Source organism: Alternaria ventricosa (assembly GCF_023758065.1).
Source record: "Alternaria ventricosa strain BMP 2768 chromosome Unknown scaffold_2, whole genome shotgun sequence".
Taxonomy (NCBI): Eukaryota; Fungi; Ascomycota; class Dothideomycetes; order Pleosporales; family Pleosporaceae; genus Alternaria; species Alternaria ventricosa.
The window spans coordinates 2,523,957-2,542,451 of NW_026055682.1; the positions used below are offsets into that span (position 1 = coordinate 2,523,957).

At 55.1% G+C, this 18,495-nt stretch overlaps 6 protein-coding genes across 6 annotated transcripts; 1 reads left to right on the forward strand and 5 right to left on the reverse strand.

Moving 5' to 3' along the window:
* Positions 1-1,284: 1,284 nt before the first annotated feature.
* On the reverse strand, positions 1,285-1,841 carry J4E93_001833 (uncharacterized protein; the record flags this gene model as incomplete). The annotated part of the gene is made up of 2 exons (XM_049339782.1): positions 1,285-1,717; positions 1,810-1,841. 2 exons carry the CDS (start codon positions 1,839-1,841, stop codon positions 1,285-1,287), a joined length of 465 nt encoding a protein of 154 aa, XP_049203739.1.
* A 1,432-nt stretch (positions 1,842-3,273) lies between these two features.
* On the reverse strand, positions 3,274-5,157 carry J4E93_001834 (uncharacterized protein; the record flags this gene model as incomplete). Its single annotated transcript, XM_049339783.1, has 1 exon — positions 3,274-5,157. One exon carries the CDS (start codon positions 5,155-5,157, stop codon positions 3,274-3,276), a length of 1,884 nt encoding a protein of 627 aa, XP_049203740.1.
* A 797-nt stretch (positions 5,158-5,954) lies between these two features.
* Positions 5,955-8,554, reverse strand: J4E93_001835 (uncharacterized protein; the record flags this gene model as incomplete). Its single annotated transcript, XM_049339784.1, has 2 exons — positions 5,955-7,543; positions 7,594-8,554. The coding sequence occupies 2 exons, from the start codon at positions 8,552-8,554 to the stop codon at positions 5,955-5,957; spliced, it is 2,550 nt and encodes an 849-aa protein (XP_049203741.1).
* A 413-nt stretch (positions 8,555-8,967) lies between these two features.
* J4E93_001836 (uncharacterized protein) lies at positions 8,968-10,212 on the reverse strand (the record flags this gene model as incomplete). Its single annotated transcript, XM_049339785.1, has 3 exons — positions 8,968-9,753; positions 9,846-10,042; positions 10,095-10,212. 3 exons carry the CDS (start codon positions 10,210-10,212, stop codon positions 8,968-8,970), a joined length of 1,101 nt encoding a protein of 366 aa, XP_049203742.1.
* A 1,337-nt stretch (positions 10,213-11,549) lies between these two features.
* Positions 11,550-13,932, forward strand: J4E93_001837 (uncharacterized protein; the record flags this gene model as incomplete). Its single annotated transcript, XM_049339786.1, has 3 exons — positions 11,550-11,812; positions 11,864-12,339; positions 12,389-13,932. The coding sequence occupies 3 exons, from the start codon at positions 11,550-11,552 to the stop codon at positions 13,930-13,932; spliced, it is 2,283 nt and encodes a 760-aa protein (XP_049203743.1).
* Positions 13,933-14,745: 813 nt separating this feature from the next.
* Positions 14,746-17,096, reverse strand: J4E93_001838 (uncharacterized protein; the record flags this gene model as incomplete). Its single annotated transcript, XM_049339787.1, has 2 exons — positions 14,746-16,817; positions 16,865-17,096. 2 exons carry the CDS (start codon positions 17,094-17,096, stop codon positions 14,746-14,748), a joined length of 2,304 nt encoding a protein of 767 aa, XP_049203744.1.
* Between the last annotated feature and the right edge of the window lie 1,399 nt (positions 17,097-18,495).

The following is an 18,495-nucleotide window of genomic DNA, read 5'->3' on the forward strand; positions in this document are numbered from 1 at the left end:
GACTGGCACAACACCCACTGACTCTGAACCCCAGATCTGCCTCTCTACCTAGCCATGAATCTCTCGACGACAGCCAACATCGCACTCGTTACTCTGCTCCTCGTCGCCATCTTCTCCATCACTTTTGAGATCGCCCGCATCTGGCTATCCCGTCGCACCCGTCAGACGCATAGCTACGTTCTCGTCGACGACACCGTCGGGATCTCACCGCCGAATTCAGGACCAGTATCCTTGTTGGCACGCACTAACCGTGGTCCCCGCTCGATTGTTTATGCCAAGGCAATCCTGCATGCTATCCTCTTTCTCGGCGTACAGGCAGTTCTCACTCTCCTCGTTGTCCAGATTGCGCGCCTCATAGCATCTACTTTCGCCACCGACCGCCGTCTTCGCAAACAATGCGACCGTTTGGCGCAGAGGGGGCTCGAGTGCCCGGCTGCAACACGCTATCACAATGTCCTGAACGTTACGGTTGCCCTTGGTCTGTTTTGCTTGATCCGAGGTCTTCAATTGCACGCAGAACTGCCGACCCGCCCATCTCAGAACAGCAACTACAGCAACGGCTTCCTGACCCTCCAAGACACATGCCGACGGACGATGCAGAAGGTGCTTGCAGCGCCCATTGCCGTGATCGTCCTACACTCCCGTGTGCCGGCGGATGAGCTGTGGAAGCACGCCAGACTGATTCTTGTTCAGATTGCTGTGTCTGTCTGCATCTTCCTTTGTGGCAACATTCTCTGTCTACTTGCCGCGTTCCCAGTGAGTTTTTTCCGTCAGTTGACATGCAACTATCAAAGCGGCTAACCAGGTCTAGGATATACATGGTACTATAATCGCATTGGAGAAGTCAGGGCTCACTGGAAAGACGGAGGTGTAAAGACGACCTCTAAATAGGGGCTTTGAGGTATATCGATTGCTGCAGTACGGCATGGTGTGTGAACTACACGTATAAAAGTTTACATTGTAGATACGAAACCAAGTCAGGCTTAGCTCGTGTTCTGCTAGACCCTGAAGCAGTGGATTGATACGGAACGTCGGAGATTTCCATAATACAAGAGAGTTCGAAGCCGTAGAGATAGGAACGGGACACATGCCATCTTCGTATTAAGCGGATTATTCTCAGCGCAAATCACACCAAGTCAACATCTGACGAGGTGCAGATGGCGCCTGTCCGTGAAGTACCAAGACATGTTTTCCAACATCCTCAAGTACATTCCAGTACATCTCCAATCCAGCGTTCCGCCTCTTCTTCCGTGCAACCTGCGTGTACCCACATACCCAGCCCACTCAAGCCATGACAAGATCGTAAGCCGCCTTACCGCTCATAAGCACCATGGCATAGTGCGCAATCATCCACAGCGCGCCATAGTACCTCCCCTTGCCACCATCCTCACCACTCCTGGTGTAACCCACCGCGTAAACCACGCGATTCACACTCCACACTGTGCCCAATACCGCCGCCGCAACAGGATATCTCAGTCCGCTGATGAGCATGGCGCCGAGGGCGGTGACGTGGTTCTCGTTGAAGTTCTGGTGCGCGCGCTGCGCCGAGTTGAAGGCCAGCATTGCGGCTTTGGATTGCGGCGACGCGGTTTGCACTTGTTCGTACGAGGCGTATTCGTAGGGGTAGGGGATCTTGGCTGCTTTGCGGAAGCCGCCGACGCGGCCGCCGTGCCAGGCGCCGACGAAGAAGGTGGAGACGCAGGCGGCGAGGACGTAGCTGTGCGTGTGTGGATTAGTTTGTGGGTGGGCTTTGGTGAGGGGTCGTGGAAGGGAATGCATTGAGGTTTCTGCCGTTGCATTTGAACGTACCCGTACTCGCTGGGAATCTGGATAATCGCCATTTTGATTGTTGATGTAGTAATCGAGCCGAGGGAAGTCGTGTTGTTGTGTCGTCTTCAGTTGCGAGATGCGTGGAAGATATTCCGTAGAAGCGCCGTCCGCCTATGTTTTATACTTTTGTCGACGTCTTCCTGTATGTTGTCTAGCGTTATATTGTGTTCTCTTGACTTGGGCAGACGCAATGTGTCTCCAGTTGTTTGCGACGCGGACGAGTTTCAGCGGAAGATAATCCGCAATCGGCGCAATTTCTCGCCGACGGCGTCCCGCAGGTGCTACCAGTATGCGACAACATGGCTGCCTGCATTGCTGAGTCGTACCGCTGATATCTTGTCGAGAGTACAGTCGTGGTTAGAGAGCGGGAAGAAGGATGTGATCAGCCATGGACGAACATGCACGGATGCGCTGCCTGGGTGAGGTAGAAGGTGAAGGCTGATTTGGCGGGTGAGCATGTGTAGTTCATCAGCACGCCTGACCTCGTCAACTGATCCTCGCCATGCGCATGAGTTGTTGCCCACCGGCCGCATGTGGGTATACGAGGACTTGTGGACGTCAGAAATTGGGCGGGTAGAGGACTTGACATTGGTAGAATACCATTGATTGACACACTGGGGAGCTGGCGGATATATATCGTGGGGTGGAGATTACTAAACTACAAAGTGCTCCCTTCCGTCATCCCGCCCCGGAATGGCGACTTTACATTGATTGCAATCGTCAAAGGGAGATCGCGCAAGGGATACCTGGCTTGCTAGTACCTAGTCTGGGCTTGCTCCGTTAAATCATGGTGGTAGATTATGTTGCCCACGCATTCTCCTCCGCAACCTAGTGTATGCACGTCGCTAGAACGTTTAGATCTTTGCTTCACGAAGTATGTATATATGACACCATGTTAGATACTTGAGCGCTGAACTACACACATTGACACACATAATGAAGAAGTAAGGTATCTTATGTATGTATGTTTGGCGTTCGGCTAGTCTATAATGCCGAGCCGTAGGCGGAGATCTCTCACTGAGCCTGAAGAAAGTTTTTAAATACCAAATTGCCCTCTGTATGTAGTGCAGAGGCTATCGAGACGTGAACGGGCTGGTATATTTCGAATCATCAACATGCACTCTAGCGTCCATCTTAATTGTCGTGTACAGTCCAGTGGTCGTCATGCAACCCTGCAGATGAGACTTATGTGAACCAAGGTTTTGGTGTATAAAGACTGTACCTATCATCATGCAAATGAACCCGTCTGCTCATCTCCAAATACCTTCTCTCCTGGGCCTGGAGAATTCACAATGGCATGAACCCAAATCTGGGGCGCATGTGCTTGGAAGACGTGAAAACAGGCAGTATAAGGACAGCAGATCAAGAAACTGGGTATATAGATTCATCGCTCATTCATTTCTGTGTGCGGTCATCAATTTCGTGTACAGCCATTCCGGCCGCTCAGCACCCATTCGCGGTGACAGCCCTAACAGCCACGCTATCAATCCTTTTTTTGTAGACGGTCATCTGGTGTTTCAGCAAATCACCGTATACAACCTTCCTCAACATCTCGTCGTCCACCGTTACTGCCTCGATATCTTCCTCACTTCTGCTTCCAACTCGTTGTCTCAACACTACCAATCGCCCCGCAGGTGACAATGTACACTGCGGTATTGGCCATGCAGGCAAGGAAGAAGAAGTCGAGTTTGTAGTGTTCGTTTGTAGTGAAGACTTGGAGGGCCTGCTAAGGCGCGGGGCAAAACCATACTTCGATTTCGGTTTCGGTGGGGAAGACCGCGAAGGGTCTAGAAGGCTGGGTTTAGACACCGATGCAACGGTCGAAGCAAGGTTAGAAGCCGCGACAGGTGCTGGACTGGCATAGAGCTTCAGCAAGCTTTTCAGCACGCTCTTGTCCGCTCGCGGTATCGGGTCGCCTTCGTTGATGAAGGCATAGAAGAGACTTTTACGATGTCGCTTGTCATCAGGCTTCTTCAAAGGATGCAGACTGACTGGTGGCGCACCGAACGTGACACAGTGCACGCGCTTGAAGAAGCTGGTCAGGTAATTAAGCTCAGAATTGATCTTTGTGCTCATCATGTGTCCGTAAAGCAGTGCCGCGACTGCTCCGCCCGCGGAGTGTCCGGTGATGAGTAGACTGCAGTTTGAACGCGCGGGGTTTTCTTGGAGCAAGACCTTCAACCGTTCTGCCACGGGCTTGATCATCTTCTTGGCCACGTAGAGAAAGCCAGCGTGGCACAGGTTTGATGGGTCGTCAAGAAACTTCTCCGGGCTGTGGGGTGCCGAGTTGTAGTTGACAGCCCAGTCCATAAAGGTCTGGCTTCCGCGAATAGCGAAGACAATAGTATTCAGTTCTTCCACAGGGATGGACTTGAGTACCATGGCTTTTGTGCCGCTACGCCAATCAGCAGGAATGAAAGTCTCCATTTCGGGATTCTTCTTCGTGCCTGGCGGCGTGTACGCCTTCTCCGAGTAGGTTGCGGCCAAGCAAAGTAGAGGATACGTTGGTAGATATACCTTGAAAGGCGGCAGATGTGGTGGTAATCGGGAGTTGGAGTATAGCCACACTTTGGAGAAATGATTCGACCCTTTATCGCTACTAGAGTGGGATTGCACTTCGTGTTGGCGTCGGCGTCTTGGTTCACCAAGAGGAGGGCTCGTTCTCTGAGCCTCTTCTTGCTGCTGCTCGCTGAACTCCATCATGAGGTCTTGTTCTTTGCCGCTGAAGTGATCGTCATCAATGCTGGTGATGACTGCGTCGAACTTCGAACTAATCATATCGTATAGCGCAGCTCCGCGACACAACGTTTGCATGCTCTTTGTAGCGACAGCTGCGGTGGGCCGCTCAATGCAGTTGGTCGTCAGTTTCGTGACACTCTTTCCAGCCGTATCGCGAAGATTCAGGTAGGATTTGGCGGCCATTCGGTCGAGACTATTCCATTGTTGTTCGAAAGGGCCTTGACCGCGGGGTTCTTGGGGTGGCGGAGAAGCAAAGCGGATCGTTGATTGACTAGCGTATGGCTGAACAGGCTGCGGTGGCGGAGAGCCATATCGGTAACTGTCTTCTGGAAAGGACCCAGGCATCTGGCGATAAATGGAGTGCTGAGGCGGACTCGCGGCATAGCCATAGAGGGTCGGGGGAGGCCTCGTTGCTGCTGCACGCTGAGGAGAGGTCGCCTGGACCGGAGGCGCGTAATCTTGCAAGTACATGTCTGCCACTGAAGCCGAAACGCGTGGTTTCCTAGAAGAGGAGCGCGGCTTCGCAGTCTTGGACGAAGAGTGCGAGGACTTCTTCCTGCTCTTCCTCTCGACTTCGGTCGCCGCCATGTCGTCGCCCTAGTCTGTATACGGCTCTGCAAGAAAGTGAAAGAAAAAGTATAGGCAGTGTCGTAATGGCGGGGAAGTCGTGGGATCTGTTCAACGCGGTAATCGTCGTCGATGTCCTGTCCGCGACGTATGCCAAGTTTCAGTCATAGCCGCTGCGTGCTCCTGCGTTACGCTAATGAGGGTTGCATGACGGGCGTAGATCTTTGAAGCTCGATTCCAGATTGTGTTGCTTTTGTTGGGGAGCTCAAAGACGTCTGACAAACGAGGGGACACGTCAAAGGCCGAAGGAGTGAAAGGCTCTGAAGTCAGAATGGGCGCGGCCGGCTGTTAAGGGCGGGTCGATGCAGGCGCAAGGAAGCCGCGGTATAGCCACCGCGCTAGGCCCATCACTGGCTGGATACACAACGCTAGATGACAAGCAGGTGCGATTGGCTGCGTAGGATCTTGGCGCGTATTGGAGCGGTGGACATGTAGCCCTTCGCTGTCGGTGCATGTAGACCTCGTGACCATCTGTAAACGTCGCGAAAGCCGAAATTGCAACCCTGTAGCGGTCTGCAGGAACAGAAGACGGGATTGCTATTTCTGATGTTCCAGCGCACATCCATCCCCACACCCTCGATCAACGGCTAACTTGCCACCACAGCGATCGGACGCCATCCTTGCCATTCGCCGGGGCTTTGGAGTCCCGTTGCATCACCGGCAACTCGTCACGCAATTAGAGTTTAGACTTTGTTCTGACAGGAACTACACCGTCCATGTGCGCGTGTGGAACATGGTGCTACAGCTTCTACACTCAGCTATCTATCGTGCGCGCCAATGAAGTCGTCGTGTTCCTCTTCTGGCGTACCGAGTAACCCTCTTTCTTCGCTCTCTTCGTCGTCATCACTCTCCTGCCTAAGACCTCCTCTCCCCACCACCCCTGCACCACCTTCTTCGCGCTCTTCGTCAACACCGTTCATTACGTACCACACGTCTTTTTTGGTAAGCAAGCCTTTCAGCATACCTCGGTCCGTAAACAAAACATAGCGTAGCCCAAGCTTTTGGAACATGGACACTGTAAGCTGAAAGCTGGCTCTAGCGTTGAGTGTGATGGGTGTTTGATCCATCCAAGGCCGAAGGTCCAGTGATGTTGCAGGATCAGAGAGCGGTTGGTGAGAAAAGTACGCTTCTGTTTCGGCGGCCAAGGTACGGGGGGGCGTCAAGGCAAGTTGGAGTGCGTACTGCAATTCGGTCCTGGAGATGTAACCGAGGAGAAGTGCATCTCGGCTATTGTCTATGATAGGAAAGCCACGAAATCTGTGTTGAGATAGAAGCTGGCGCAGCGATCCGATAGTATGGCCAGTCGCAGTAATCGCAGTCAAGTCTTCGATGCGCGTCATTACATAACCTGCGCCAACATCTGGGATGCTGGAACCGTTGTCTTCGCGGTTGTCAAGAAAAGGATAGCCTTTGAAGTGTATCCAGGACTCATAGATACCACGTGGGGAGATTGCGTCGCCAATCCATTTACTTATCATGACCGCAATCATGATAGGCAGGACATAGGTGAGCGCTCCGGTAAGTTCGAACATGATGACTACAATTGAAACTGTCATACGTGTCGTTCCGGCAAGTGCGGATGCGGCACCGACGATAGCGTACGTGCCTGGGGTTACACAGGGTACGTCTGGTTCGCACGATTTGAAAACGAAAAGCGTTGGCCAGGCCGCCTGAACAACTTCGACAGAAAGTCCCACAGCACGGCCAAAGAGTCCTCCGATGGCCATAGAAGGGAGGATAATTCCAGCAGGTATCTGCAGGCCGAAAGTGAAGCCCGAAAGTATTATGCCCAGTCCTGAGGAGATGAGTAAGAGTGCAATGACTCCTGTGTTTGCTTTGCCAGATTTACATAGGCCCAGCGTATCCTCGGCGAGGTCGGCGCATTCGGCAAATAAGATGTGTACGAGTTCGGACGCTTGAGCGCGCATGAATTTGATGGGGAAGTTGATGAGTGCTGTGACGAAAGATACGATGACAACCTCTGTCACGGGACCTTTGAGATACTGTCGGTTCTTGCGCCACTCAGCAACGCCCATGTTGAGCTTGATGAAGAAGCCCCCAAAGAGCCCGCCCAAGATTCCAAGGAATGCGAAAGGGACCAACTCGAAGTCATGCCATCCACTATGATACGTGACTTGGTACAACACGAGTTTTCCGGTGTGGAATGGATTGCAAGCCTGCAGGGTGACAGCAGCGACCATGGCGCAGACAAAGCTGCTCCACATGGTTTTATCCGGGAAGTAATATGAGAGTTGCTCAAGACTGAATAACACGCCCCCAATGGGCGCACCGAAAGCGACCGAGATACCCGCTGCAGCCGCTGCGGAGAACACTTCTCGTTTCCGTGCTATTCTCCTGTCAGTACTTGGAGACCAGAGAATGGGGAACCACGCTGACCTTCATTGCCGTTCACATTACCAAAGAGTTTCATGAAAAGGTTCGCAGAGCAGCATGCGACGTGTACCAGCGGACCCTCCTTGCCTAGCCACAAGCCTGACGCGACTGCGAGGCACAAGCCAACCGTTTTTGTGACCAGTGCCCATCCGCCCAGAAAGTGTCGGATAACGAAGCCGCCCAGGACCGTCTTGATCTCGGGTATGCCACTATGCTTCGCGTACGGCGAGAACTCGCGCACCAGAAGACTGGCGCATGCTGCAAAGAGCACAGAGAAGAGCACGAAAAAGACGTACTCGACAACATAGCGCCCTCCCACACTCCCAATACCCATGGCAGCGCCCCAGGAGTTCCAGTCATGACAGGCCTGCTCTTCCTCGATCCCCCAACAGCAGAAGCTCTTGTTCAGGTAGAAGCGACCGTCTCCATCAACATTGTGGCAGTATCCCGTCTTGAGGTCCGCAAGCCAGTCACTAGCCACATCGATGAAGGCTGCGATGCCGCCGCTCAGTATACCAGCAGCGACCAGGATGATCCAGACCTGGCTTGCGTCTGCCAACTGCTTGAGGTGGCCAAGTACGCCGCTGGCGCCGGTGTAGAGATAGCGCAGCCTCTGTCGTTCTTTGGCGTATTCGAAGATCCAGTCGATTGCTGTAAGGTCATCGTAGCCGACTCGTCGCCCGGGCCCTTCGACATACCAGTCCAGGCCGTTTGCATCTTTGGTGTCTTGGAGGTGTTCGCCTGCGTTGCCAGGCGTGTCGAGATAGTTGAGTATAAGCTCGGTGGAGCCGTTCGGGCGGTGCGATGGTGGCTGGGGCGAAGCGCGGTTGCTAGCTGATCCGAGGGGTGAGGCGAGGTATCGCGAGAAGCCGAAGGAGGATGCAGACGGCTTGGGCCTGCGCTTGAAAGACAGCCTGGAGATGCGCGTTAGTATGGAGGTATACCAAGGGCGCTGTGTGCGCATACTGCTCAGGTAGGTCGCGTTCTAGTGGATCGTCCGCCAGCAGCGCCTCTTCATCGCTGTCGTCGTCCTCCACGACCGGCTGCTTCCCGTTGAATGTGCGCCTCGACGATGCTTCAGCCTGTCCATGGGACGACGGATTTGACGACGAGCTGGACATGCCCTCGACATATGCTCTTGTGTAGGCTGGGGCGCATTGCTCAAGCAACCATTACGTGCAGTGGAGGGATGTCGTCCCATTGCGGTATTTGGTGAGGCGTGGCTGGCGCTTGATCGCACACATGCCAAGGCCATTCAATCACATGCCAAACGAGCCCAGGCATCACCACCCGGCCACGTTCTCCACATCATGTCGTCGTAGAAATGCAACAACTTTACGTGTATCATTTCATTTACAGGTAAGCTTTGCATTCCCTCTACTCCTGGTTGAAATCGACAACTGCCCGGCCAGCAATCTCTCCCCGCTTCAGCTTCTGCACCGCTTCGTTGAACTTGCTCAGCGGATACACAGTGTAGATGGGCTTCAACAGTCCTCGCTTCGCAAAATCGAGCGTCTTGTCGACGTCCGCCATGCTGCTCACGAGCGTACCCTGTACACTCTGTTTCCTGAAGCACATCTGGTTCGGGTCCACGTCGATGTGCTGAGTACCAGCCGGCGGCAACCCAATGCACATGACCTTTCCGCCTACACGGTTGCCCAGATAGGATACCGAGGACGGGTAGGTCTGCACGGCGGTGACGAAGACGCCATGGGCACCGATGCCGTCACACAATCTGACCACTTCCTCGCCTACGTTGTCGGTCTTCTTGAAATCGATAAAGTGCTCTGCGCCTCCAGTTTCCATACAGAGCTTTTGCTTGTCATCGCCAGTATCAATGGCTATGGCGCGCAGACCCATAGCTTTCGCGAGCTGCACGCCTTGTAGACCGACGCCACCGCCTGCACCAGGGAACACGGCCCAGTCTCCGGGCCGCAGCTGTGACTCCTTGATTGATGTGTAGATTGTCGAAGCAGAGCACATGATAGGTCCAGCTATGTAGTCGTTTACACCATCTGGGACGAGGGTTGTGTAACGTTCGGGCGAAACGATGTACTGCTTGTATGAGCCGTCGATCATCAGTCCAGTCAAGACTGCCTTTGCACAGTAGCATTCGTTGCCGTTGCGACAAAGCTCGCATGTGCCGCAAGTGTCTTGGATTGGCTGGAAACGTCAGCGTATGTTCTTCTGGAAAGGCTCTCCCTTCGCATCGCTTCCTCCTCGATGCATGGGGACATGATATACGGCCTGCTCACCTTATATCCAGCTCGCATTCCCGGCTTCAAGTTCTTGACCTGGTCTCCGACTTTGACGATGACACCGCTGCCTTCGTGGCCCGCGCACCGGACTCCTAAATCTGACATCTTGGGGAGAGCCCAGTCGTTGAGCATGAAGTGAAGATCGCTGTGGCAGATACCGGTCGCATTGAGCTTGATGAGTACGTCCGTGGGCCCTGGGAGCGTTGTCAACACCCGTCGATTCCCTGAACAGTGCTCGACACATACCACATTCTGGGACTGGAACATCCTGCACCTCAACGTGGAAATCTGGACCCTCGTTGACCACGACGCCAGCTTTGCATGTTTTCGGTATGTCAAAGGTTTGGACTTTTTCTTCTGTCATGTTGAGAGATTGGTAGTTGAGGAGGTTGGAACAAAGTCGATTAGTATGAAGGTGAACAGATCAAGACGGTGACAGCCCAACGACTAGAGAATGGTCTGTACATGAACCCCTCAATATCATCCTACCCCTCATTTCATGAAATCGCACAGACTGTCCGCGCCGCAAGCTTCTCCAATGACGGAGTAGCGATTCACCTTGCGATTCCGCACAAGCCAATGGAATGCTAGCTAGACAACCTCGGTCTTGAACCTATGCCCAGTAAAATATGGATCATCATCAACGCGACTCAGTAGGCTCGAATCGTCTCTCACATGAGGGAAGGCGGGGGTTTCCGCGTTGAAGGAGCGAAGTGGGCGGTTGTCGGAGCCGTGTACGTGTAGGCGCTTGGCCTTCCCCATACATGAGGCGCGTGTGGTGCGGGGTGATGTACGTGGGGTTGTCAGGCAAGTTAAGGTGGCGTGAGACCCATGTACATCGACTTCAGACTCGACTTCGGGCAAGCTTGCAACAACTGAGTTGTTTGACACGCAAGTCAATATGTATTGTCACGATGCAGCCTTTTCCACGCCAATGATACGAGGAGTTGCAGATCCGACGTTCTCAAGTGGCAAGAGATGGACGCATCAAACCATGTGCTGCTAGACGATGTTTCGGGATCGAAGGTCGTTAGCAGATTAGAATTCCACATAGTTCTATTTGCTGTCAGGCCCATGGATGATAGCATACCCGGTCGATCAGACGAGTTGGCGCGTCTAGCAGATTCCATGAATTACGCGATCTAGTATGGCGTGGCATCAGATGGCCTCGTCGGTGATGCGGTTGCTGCTCGACGGCTTACTCAAGGTCGGTGTCTGGCCTCGTCCAGCGCACCAAGCCGCCGATTTCCGCCATAGCTTCTTCTCGTCGTGACTTCGCATCCACGAATGACAAGGCGAGTATTACCGTCATGGTAGCGGTTCCGAAAGCGGGGTCTAGAGGGCCCACATGCCGATCGAGGTCGTCATGCCATTGCGCGTGGCGGCGACAGAGATGCTGGCCTTTGACGAGAGCGTCTGATGGAGCGCGCCGAGGAGCACCAATGAGACGTGGTGCGACGAGCAGCACCGAGAAGTGCGGCTGCGTGCTTGGGTGAAGTCACGATAGTGGGGCGGAGCTTCTCGTGATGCTAGGCAGGATGGAGCTAACAGATGCGGGGGGCAAGCCAGGAAGGTGCTGGCCAGATTGGTCGTGCTTATGAATGCCCCGCTACTTATACAGCCAGAGCAACCCAGCAGCGGCGAGCGCAGTTTGTTTCCCTCAAACAGTCTCTTCCACCACACCCGACACCACACTCCATCATGTCCCAAAGCGAGTGTCCCGTCAAGAAGACGCCCAACGTCGCTGGCGCCGGCACCCGGAACGCAGACTGGTGGCCCAACGAGCTCAGGACCAACATCCTCCGCCAGCACGACCCCAGACAGAACCCTCTCGGCGCCGACTTCAACTACGCCGACGAGTTCAAGAAGCTCGACTACGATGCGCTCAAGAAGGACCTCAATGCCCTCATGACCGACTCGCAGGACTGGTGGCCCGCCGACTTTGGCCACTATGGCGGTCTTTTGTACGTGCACCCCCCAATTGGCCCTAGCTACTTCCTCTAACATGCCCGTAGCATCCGTATGGCATGGCACTCGGCTGGTACCTACCGCGTCACCGACGGCCGTGGTGGCGGCGGTGAGGGACAGCAGCGCTTTGCTCCCCTCAACGCATGGCCCGACAACGTCTCCCTCGACAAGGCCCGCCGCCTGCTCTGGCCCATCAAGCAGAAGTACGGCAACAGGATCTCCTGGGCCGACTTGATGCTGCTGACTGGCAACGTCGCGCTCGAGTCCATGGGCTGCCCAACCTTTGGTTTCGCCGGTGGCCGCGCCGACACGTTCCAGTCCGACGAGTCCGTCTACTGGGGTGGCGAGACCGAGTGGCTCGGCAGCGACGTCCGCTACGCTGATGGTGCCAAGGGTGTCAAGGGCCAGGGCATCATGGACGGCGACCAGCACAAGGTCGACAAGGACGAGACCCACACATCGAGGGATCTCGAGAAGCCTTTGGCCGCCGCACACATGGGTCTCATCTACGTGAACCCAGAAGGTAAGCACACCCAGCCGACATTCTGCTCCTACCAACCTAACGCGCTCAGGTCCCGAGGGTGTTCCCGACCCCGTTGCCGCCGCTCACGACATCCGCACGACTTTCGGCCGCATGGCCATGAACGACGAGGAGACCGCCGCCCTCATCATCGGAGGCCACTCCTTCGGAAAGACACACGGTGCTGCTCCCACCGAGAACACCGGCCCAGACCCGAACTCTGAGGATCTTTCTACACAAGGATTTGGGTGGATGAACAAGCACGGCCGCGGTAACGGTCCCGACACCATCACGAGTGGTCTGGAGGTTACCTGGACCGGCACACCCACCAAGTGGAGCAACAAGTACCTCGAGTACCTCTACAAGTACGAGTGGGAGCTGGAGAAGAGCCCTGCTGGCGCGAACCAGTGGGTCGCTAAGACCGAGGACAAGATCATTCCCGACGCCTACGACCAAGGCAAGAAGCACAAGCCGAGGATGTTGACTACCGATTTGTCCATGCGTATGGACCCTGCCTACGAGAAGATCACGCGTCGCTGGCTGGACCACCCCGAGGAGCTACACGACGCCTTTGTTCGCGCCTGGTTCAAGCTCCTTCATCGTGACATGGGTCCCCGCTCCAGGTGGTTGGGCCCGGAGATTCCTAAAGAGGTGCTCATCTGGGAGGACCCCGTTCCCCAGCCAGAGGGCGAGATCATCGGCGAGTCCGAAATCTCAACGCTGAAGAAGCAAATCCTTGACGCTGGCATTGAGCCTGCTAAGCTCATCCGCACTGCTTGGGCTTCAGCAGCTTCTTTCCGTGGCAGCGACAAGCGTGGAGGTGCCAACGGTGCCCGTATCCGCCTTGCTCCCCAGAAGGATTGGGAGGTCAACAACCCCAAGGAGCTTGCCGAGGTTCTCAAGGCCCTCGAAGGCATCCAATCCAAGTTCAACGGTGGCAGCAAGAAGGTTTCTCTGGCTGACTTGATCGTCTTGGCTGGTACCGCTGCCGTCGAGAAGGCTGCCGGTGTATCCGTTCCCTTTACCCCCGGCCGCACCGACGCTTCGCAGGAGCAGACTGACGTTCAGTCTTTCGAGCACCTTGAGCCCGTCACTGACGGTTTCCGTAACTTTGGCAAGGGTACCGAGCGTGTCCGCACCGAGCAACTCGACGTCGACAAGGCTCATCTTCTCCGCCTTACTGCCCCCGAGATGGTTGTCCTCACCGGTGGTATGCGCGCGCTGAACGCCAACTGGGACGGCTCATCCCACGGCGTCTTCACCAAGCGTCCTGGCCAACTCACCAACGACTTCTTCGTCAACCTCCTCGACAACAACACCGAGTGGAAGGCAACTGATGCAAGCAAGGAGCTGTACGAGGGCGTTGACCGCAAGTCCGGCCAGAAGAAGTGGACCGCCACTCGCCACGACCTTGTCTTCGGTGCGCATCCCGAGCTCCGCGCCGTCGCCGAGACATACGCCTCACCCGATAACGCGGACAAGTTTGTCAAGGAGTTTGTTGCCGGATGGGAGAAGATTATGAACAACGACCGATACGATGTCAAGAACAAGTCGGTGAGTGCACAATCGAGTGGAGCAAACAGGCCGCGTCTGTGAGAAGAATCAGATACAGTCACGGTCGCGTTTTCGTTCCCCTGTTTCCGCGCGTGTAACCTACCTTCTACTTTTCCTGAGTGGGTAGCATGGTGGTTGGGTTGTGTTACACTCGCTGACGTTTTCTTCACTAGACTTGAGTCTTGTCATTGTTTTTACATGAAGAAACCTTTGCCATGAGATATGAGATACCTAGGTAGTACCCCTGTGTCGCAACACACAGAAGGAATAAGACTATGATACAATGCACATTTACACCAAGAACGGATTTACATGCTAATTGGACGTGATTTTGCCACCTTGATATTAGCTCTGGGTTGTGGTCTCACTGTCAAACATAAGATATTCATCGGAACAAACACGTACAGCAAACAAACACATTGATTTATTTGTCGACGCAAGATGAGGTTGTCGAGGTGGAAAGAGGAGAGAGAATGCTACATAAAACGCCAGCGCGCCCAAGCGCATGCTCTAACCCAGGTCATTAATCTCGTTTATGCTCAACGCAGGTGTAGGAAAGTCCAATTCACGGCAACCCAATACCGCATCGCTATGCTCCTTCCGCGTTCGTCGTAATGTGAATCCCAGGTGTCGCAAGCTTGATCATCGTGCACTAGGCACAAGCTCATCTTGATGCTTTCGCAGCGTAATAGTAAGTCGCTGCACCAGTACCAAGAACAAGAGCGGAAGCACTGAAGCTTTTGTGTTAGCAATGGCGTCTCTCAATACTGTCATTGTGTGATGGAATTCGTACGAGGCAAGAGCGCCACAAGCCACATACTCAAGGATTCAGGGAGAAAAGGAAACGGTGTTCGCTCACCTAGCTCGCTTCCGATCGCCAAAACAAGCAGTCATGAGGTGACCGACGGGCCCAAACATGACTCGGAAGAAATGCTGAAGAAAGTTCTCGTTGTGATGATTCGGTCGCTGTGCAAGTGCAGGCTTCGCTGCTTCGACAATCTTGTCTTTGATACTGACACCATCTACCACTGCGCTTGTCGCATCTTCTGATGTCTCTGAAGAGTCTTCAACTAGTAGTCTGCGCTGCCGGAGGTCAGAATCCGGACCGGCTACAGGGTGCGCACCTGCGGCGGTAGCCTTGGGCTCAGACGTAACTTGATCCATGGCAGGTTTCTCGGTGTTGACAGATGTGGTGATGGCATCTCGCAGAGCATTGGAAGCCCGAGAGACGTCTTTGGCACCGTCATGCTTATCCACACTTTCCGCTTCGCTGGACTCGTGGGTATGATTACTCGACTCGTCGTGTTTGGTGTCGACAGCGTACCCAAGTTGCTTGCTTTCATCAGGCAGTGGGGTTGCGTATGGGTCACGAACGAACCTGGCGGGCGGACTGGACATGCGGGTAGTATTGTGACTGATGTACACGGGCGATGGCATACTGTCTAGATCATGGTGGTCCTCCTCTTCGTCGCTGAATTCGTCTTCAGGTACAGAAGCTAGCGAGGTGTACGATTTGACAGGTACAAGATCGACAGAGGAGCACGCTTGAGATAGAACAGATGGCTGGGGAGAATGTGGCCGCTCGTGCATGGATTCATCTTCGGGAAGATGCATGCCAATTGTCGCTACACGTTCCAAGATTGATTGACGGCTAGTGGGAAATCGTTCCAACGATGGATCGTTCAGGTCATGATCTTCCGCATCTGATTGTGGTAGCCTGTGGGGAAGATTGCTTCCTGTTCGCCCTCTAAAAAAGTCGTGTCGGCCGGCTCCGCCGAACAATTCTCTCGCGTTGTCCGTCTCGTAACCAAAAGTCGGTTGCTTGTCCAGAGAAAAGGGGGTATCGTCCTCTGAAAAAACAGACCCAGTGCTACTGACAGCAGATGCTTCGCGTTCATGGGGGAGGAGAGGTGCATCGCCCTCTTCATTCTCAGCGTAGTCATCCTCGTCGTCCTCGTAGGCCCCGTAGTGACATGGCTCCGAGATTCCCGAGTTATCACTCTTAGTAACGATCTCGCTTCCCCTGTAATCCGAGAAGCCACTTTCGTGTGATAGCAACGGATACCTGTCGAGCTCGTCCTCGTCATTTTCAGATTCGGTTGGAATTCTGCCGTCATCATGGAAGCCAGTCTCGTGAGGAAGGAGAGGAGCTCCACCGAAATCATCGTCATCGTCGTCGTCATCGTCGTTGTCAGTTCCATGGGAAAAATGCGGACCGTCGCTCAGCCCCGCTCCGCCATTCTCGAAGCCCGTCTCGTGGCTAAGTAAGGGCGCTAGATGCAACTCGTCACTGTCGTCAGGCTCCGAAGGTGTATCTATGGCCTCTCCGGAACTAGTCTGGTCTGTCGATGATGGCGCAGACTCATCGTCGATGATTATAGCGGGAGCGATCTGAGGATCATGATCCGCTTGGAAAGACTCATGGCGAAACAATGGAGCAGCTTCGCCATCATCAGACTCTGGCTCCGTATGGGACTCGGGCACGATATTGAGCTGGTCTGGCAGGGAATCCGCGGCTCTCATGTCATGCGCAGCCTTTTGGGCGGTCGTAGCGCCGGCGCCAAAGTCATCTCCATATGCAGGCCGACGGTCAGTCTTGTCGACTACCAGAAGAGGAATCTCGGGTGTTTTCGGAGCTGCTGTCTCGACCGGGGAGTCTACCTTGGTGCCCTCAAGGTCAGATTCTGAGTCGGCAGCGCGTTTAGCAACATGTTCAGGCAGATGGGCGTAGTGGATTTGATCGTAAGCTAGCTGCTCCTGGTTTATTGTACTGTCTTTGCGGTCTTCGGGCATCTTTGAGGGATTCCCGGGGGAAGTCTCTAGGGCGGCTGTGTTGGTGGTAGCTTCGGACACTGGGCGCAGGGAGGTGCACTCGCTGGCAGGCTTGACGTGGACAAGGTTGTTGCGAATGCCCTGGTCGACGGCAGCTGCGGAGAGTCAGCGGGACAGTCGACGAGGACGTAGAAGGACATACCGGTTTCTTTCGACTCGTCCAGCACCCAATGGTCCTCGCCGACGCGGATCTTGTACTGGTGGCTGCCTTCAGCGACGCCAGTGAACTCTCTGCTGAAGATGAGGTCGCCCGACGCCGTCTTGTCGTGCAGGGGCTGCATCTGCACCAGCGTCCAGTCGTTCAGGGAGGTGGTGACATAGACGGGCGGCTGCACGCCCGGCTGCGAGAAGGTGATGGTCGCGCGGGCGGCCATGGTGCCGTCGAGGGTCGGGTTGGGCAACGGCGGGGGTGGAGAGGGTGGAGGGAGCAGGGTGGGGTATGCAGGATGGCTCGCGTGCCTGGCAAGCCGCGGCGGGTCGTGGGCGAGGGGAGCGTCTACGGGCAGAGGAATATGGTCAGTGGTTGAGGATGGCGGTATGCTAGCAGGCCACAAAGGCCGGGGAGACTGGTGAGAGGTGTAGGCGGACATGCAACGGGGCGGGAGAGGAACAGGTGTGGTACAGAGGAGGGGAGCATGCCAGCTTACAGCGCAGTGACGCCAAATGTCGTGCCAGCGACCCGAGGCAGGCAGGCAGGCAGGCAGGCAGGCAGGCAGGCAAGTGTCGAGGCAGGCGGGCAAGCGTTGAGGCCGCCTCAGGGCAGGAGCGGCTCGCCTGGTGGGTTGCGGCTTCTCTGCTCCGTTGGGCAACACGCGCAGGCGTCGTGGCTGCGGCGGATGCCTCTGCTTTCCACACGCCCGCCTGTTGGAGCCTCGATGCTTTTCGCGCGGTGCTGCCAGAGTGACGTGAATGCAACGTCCAACACGCATCAGCGCTAGCCCGCCCGTAACCGAAACCAGGCTGCCTCCGCGGCGATCCTCGACCTCATGCTCCGAGTTTCTTCATCGCCCGCCATCTGATCGTCGGTCTGCCCAACACCCGAGCAGCGCAAGCAGTGACTAGGCCCTTGTGAAAACCCCCCTGAGACGTCCAAGAAGACGTCTATGCCATCGTCACCAGCCACACCGGGATAGCCCGTCGGCCTGGTGCACGCGCGCGGCCAATCACCGTGTACCTCAGAAACACTCGAACCATTCGTTCAGCCTCCCGCCCACGCAACCCGAGGCCATGTTCTCCCACAAACCTCCGATACCATTGTGCCGGGATCGTGGCTCCAAACAAGGTTTCGAGATGCGCGCTGCGACAGGGCTTGCCGCACCATGACCACGCGACAACCCACAGTGCCGATGCCGACAAGAGGCATGCACAGGCCGCGTGGCTCTTTGTGCACCGTTTGATGTGCTTCTGGAAGGCAATCTTAGTTTCAACCAGCGCCGCCTCAATAATGCCGTGCCGAGTCTTGCAACGTGCCCATCGCCCTGTCGCACTTTGGGTGTCGTAACTCGTCCACGATGTATTAGATGTGTGTAGGTCCCGTCTGCCAGCCTCTAGTCTGGCCATCATCCTTCACTTTGCTTTTCGCTTCCTCTTCTCCAGTCGGGCGTTTGGAAACCTTGCGCCGTCGTAGCATCAACTCTCGTAGCCCCATGTCAAACCTTCGGACATCGTATAGCTCAACCAGGTACCGAACTCGCAATGGGGCACATCGTATACGTCGCGAACGGGCGTGACCAAGGGCCCGTCATAGGCCGAGTCAGTATGGCCATGTATACC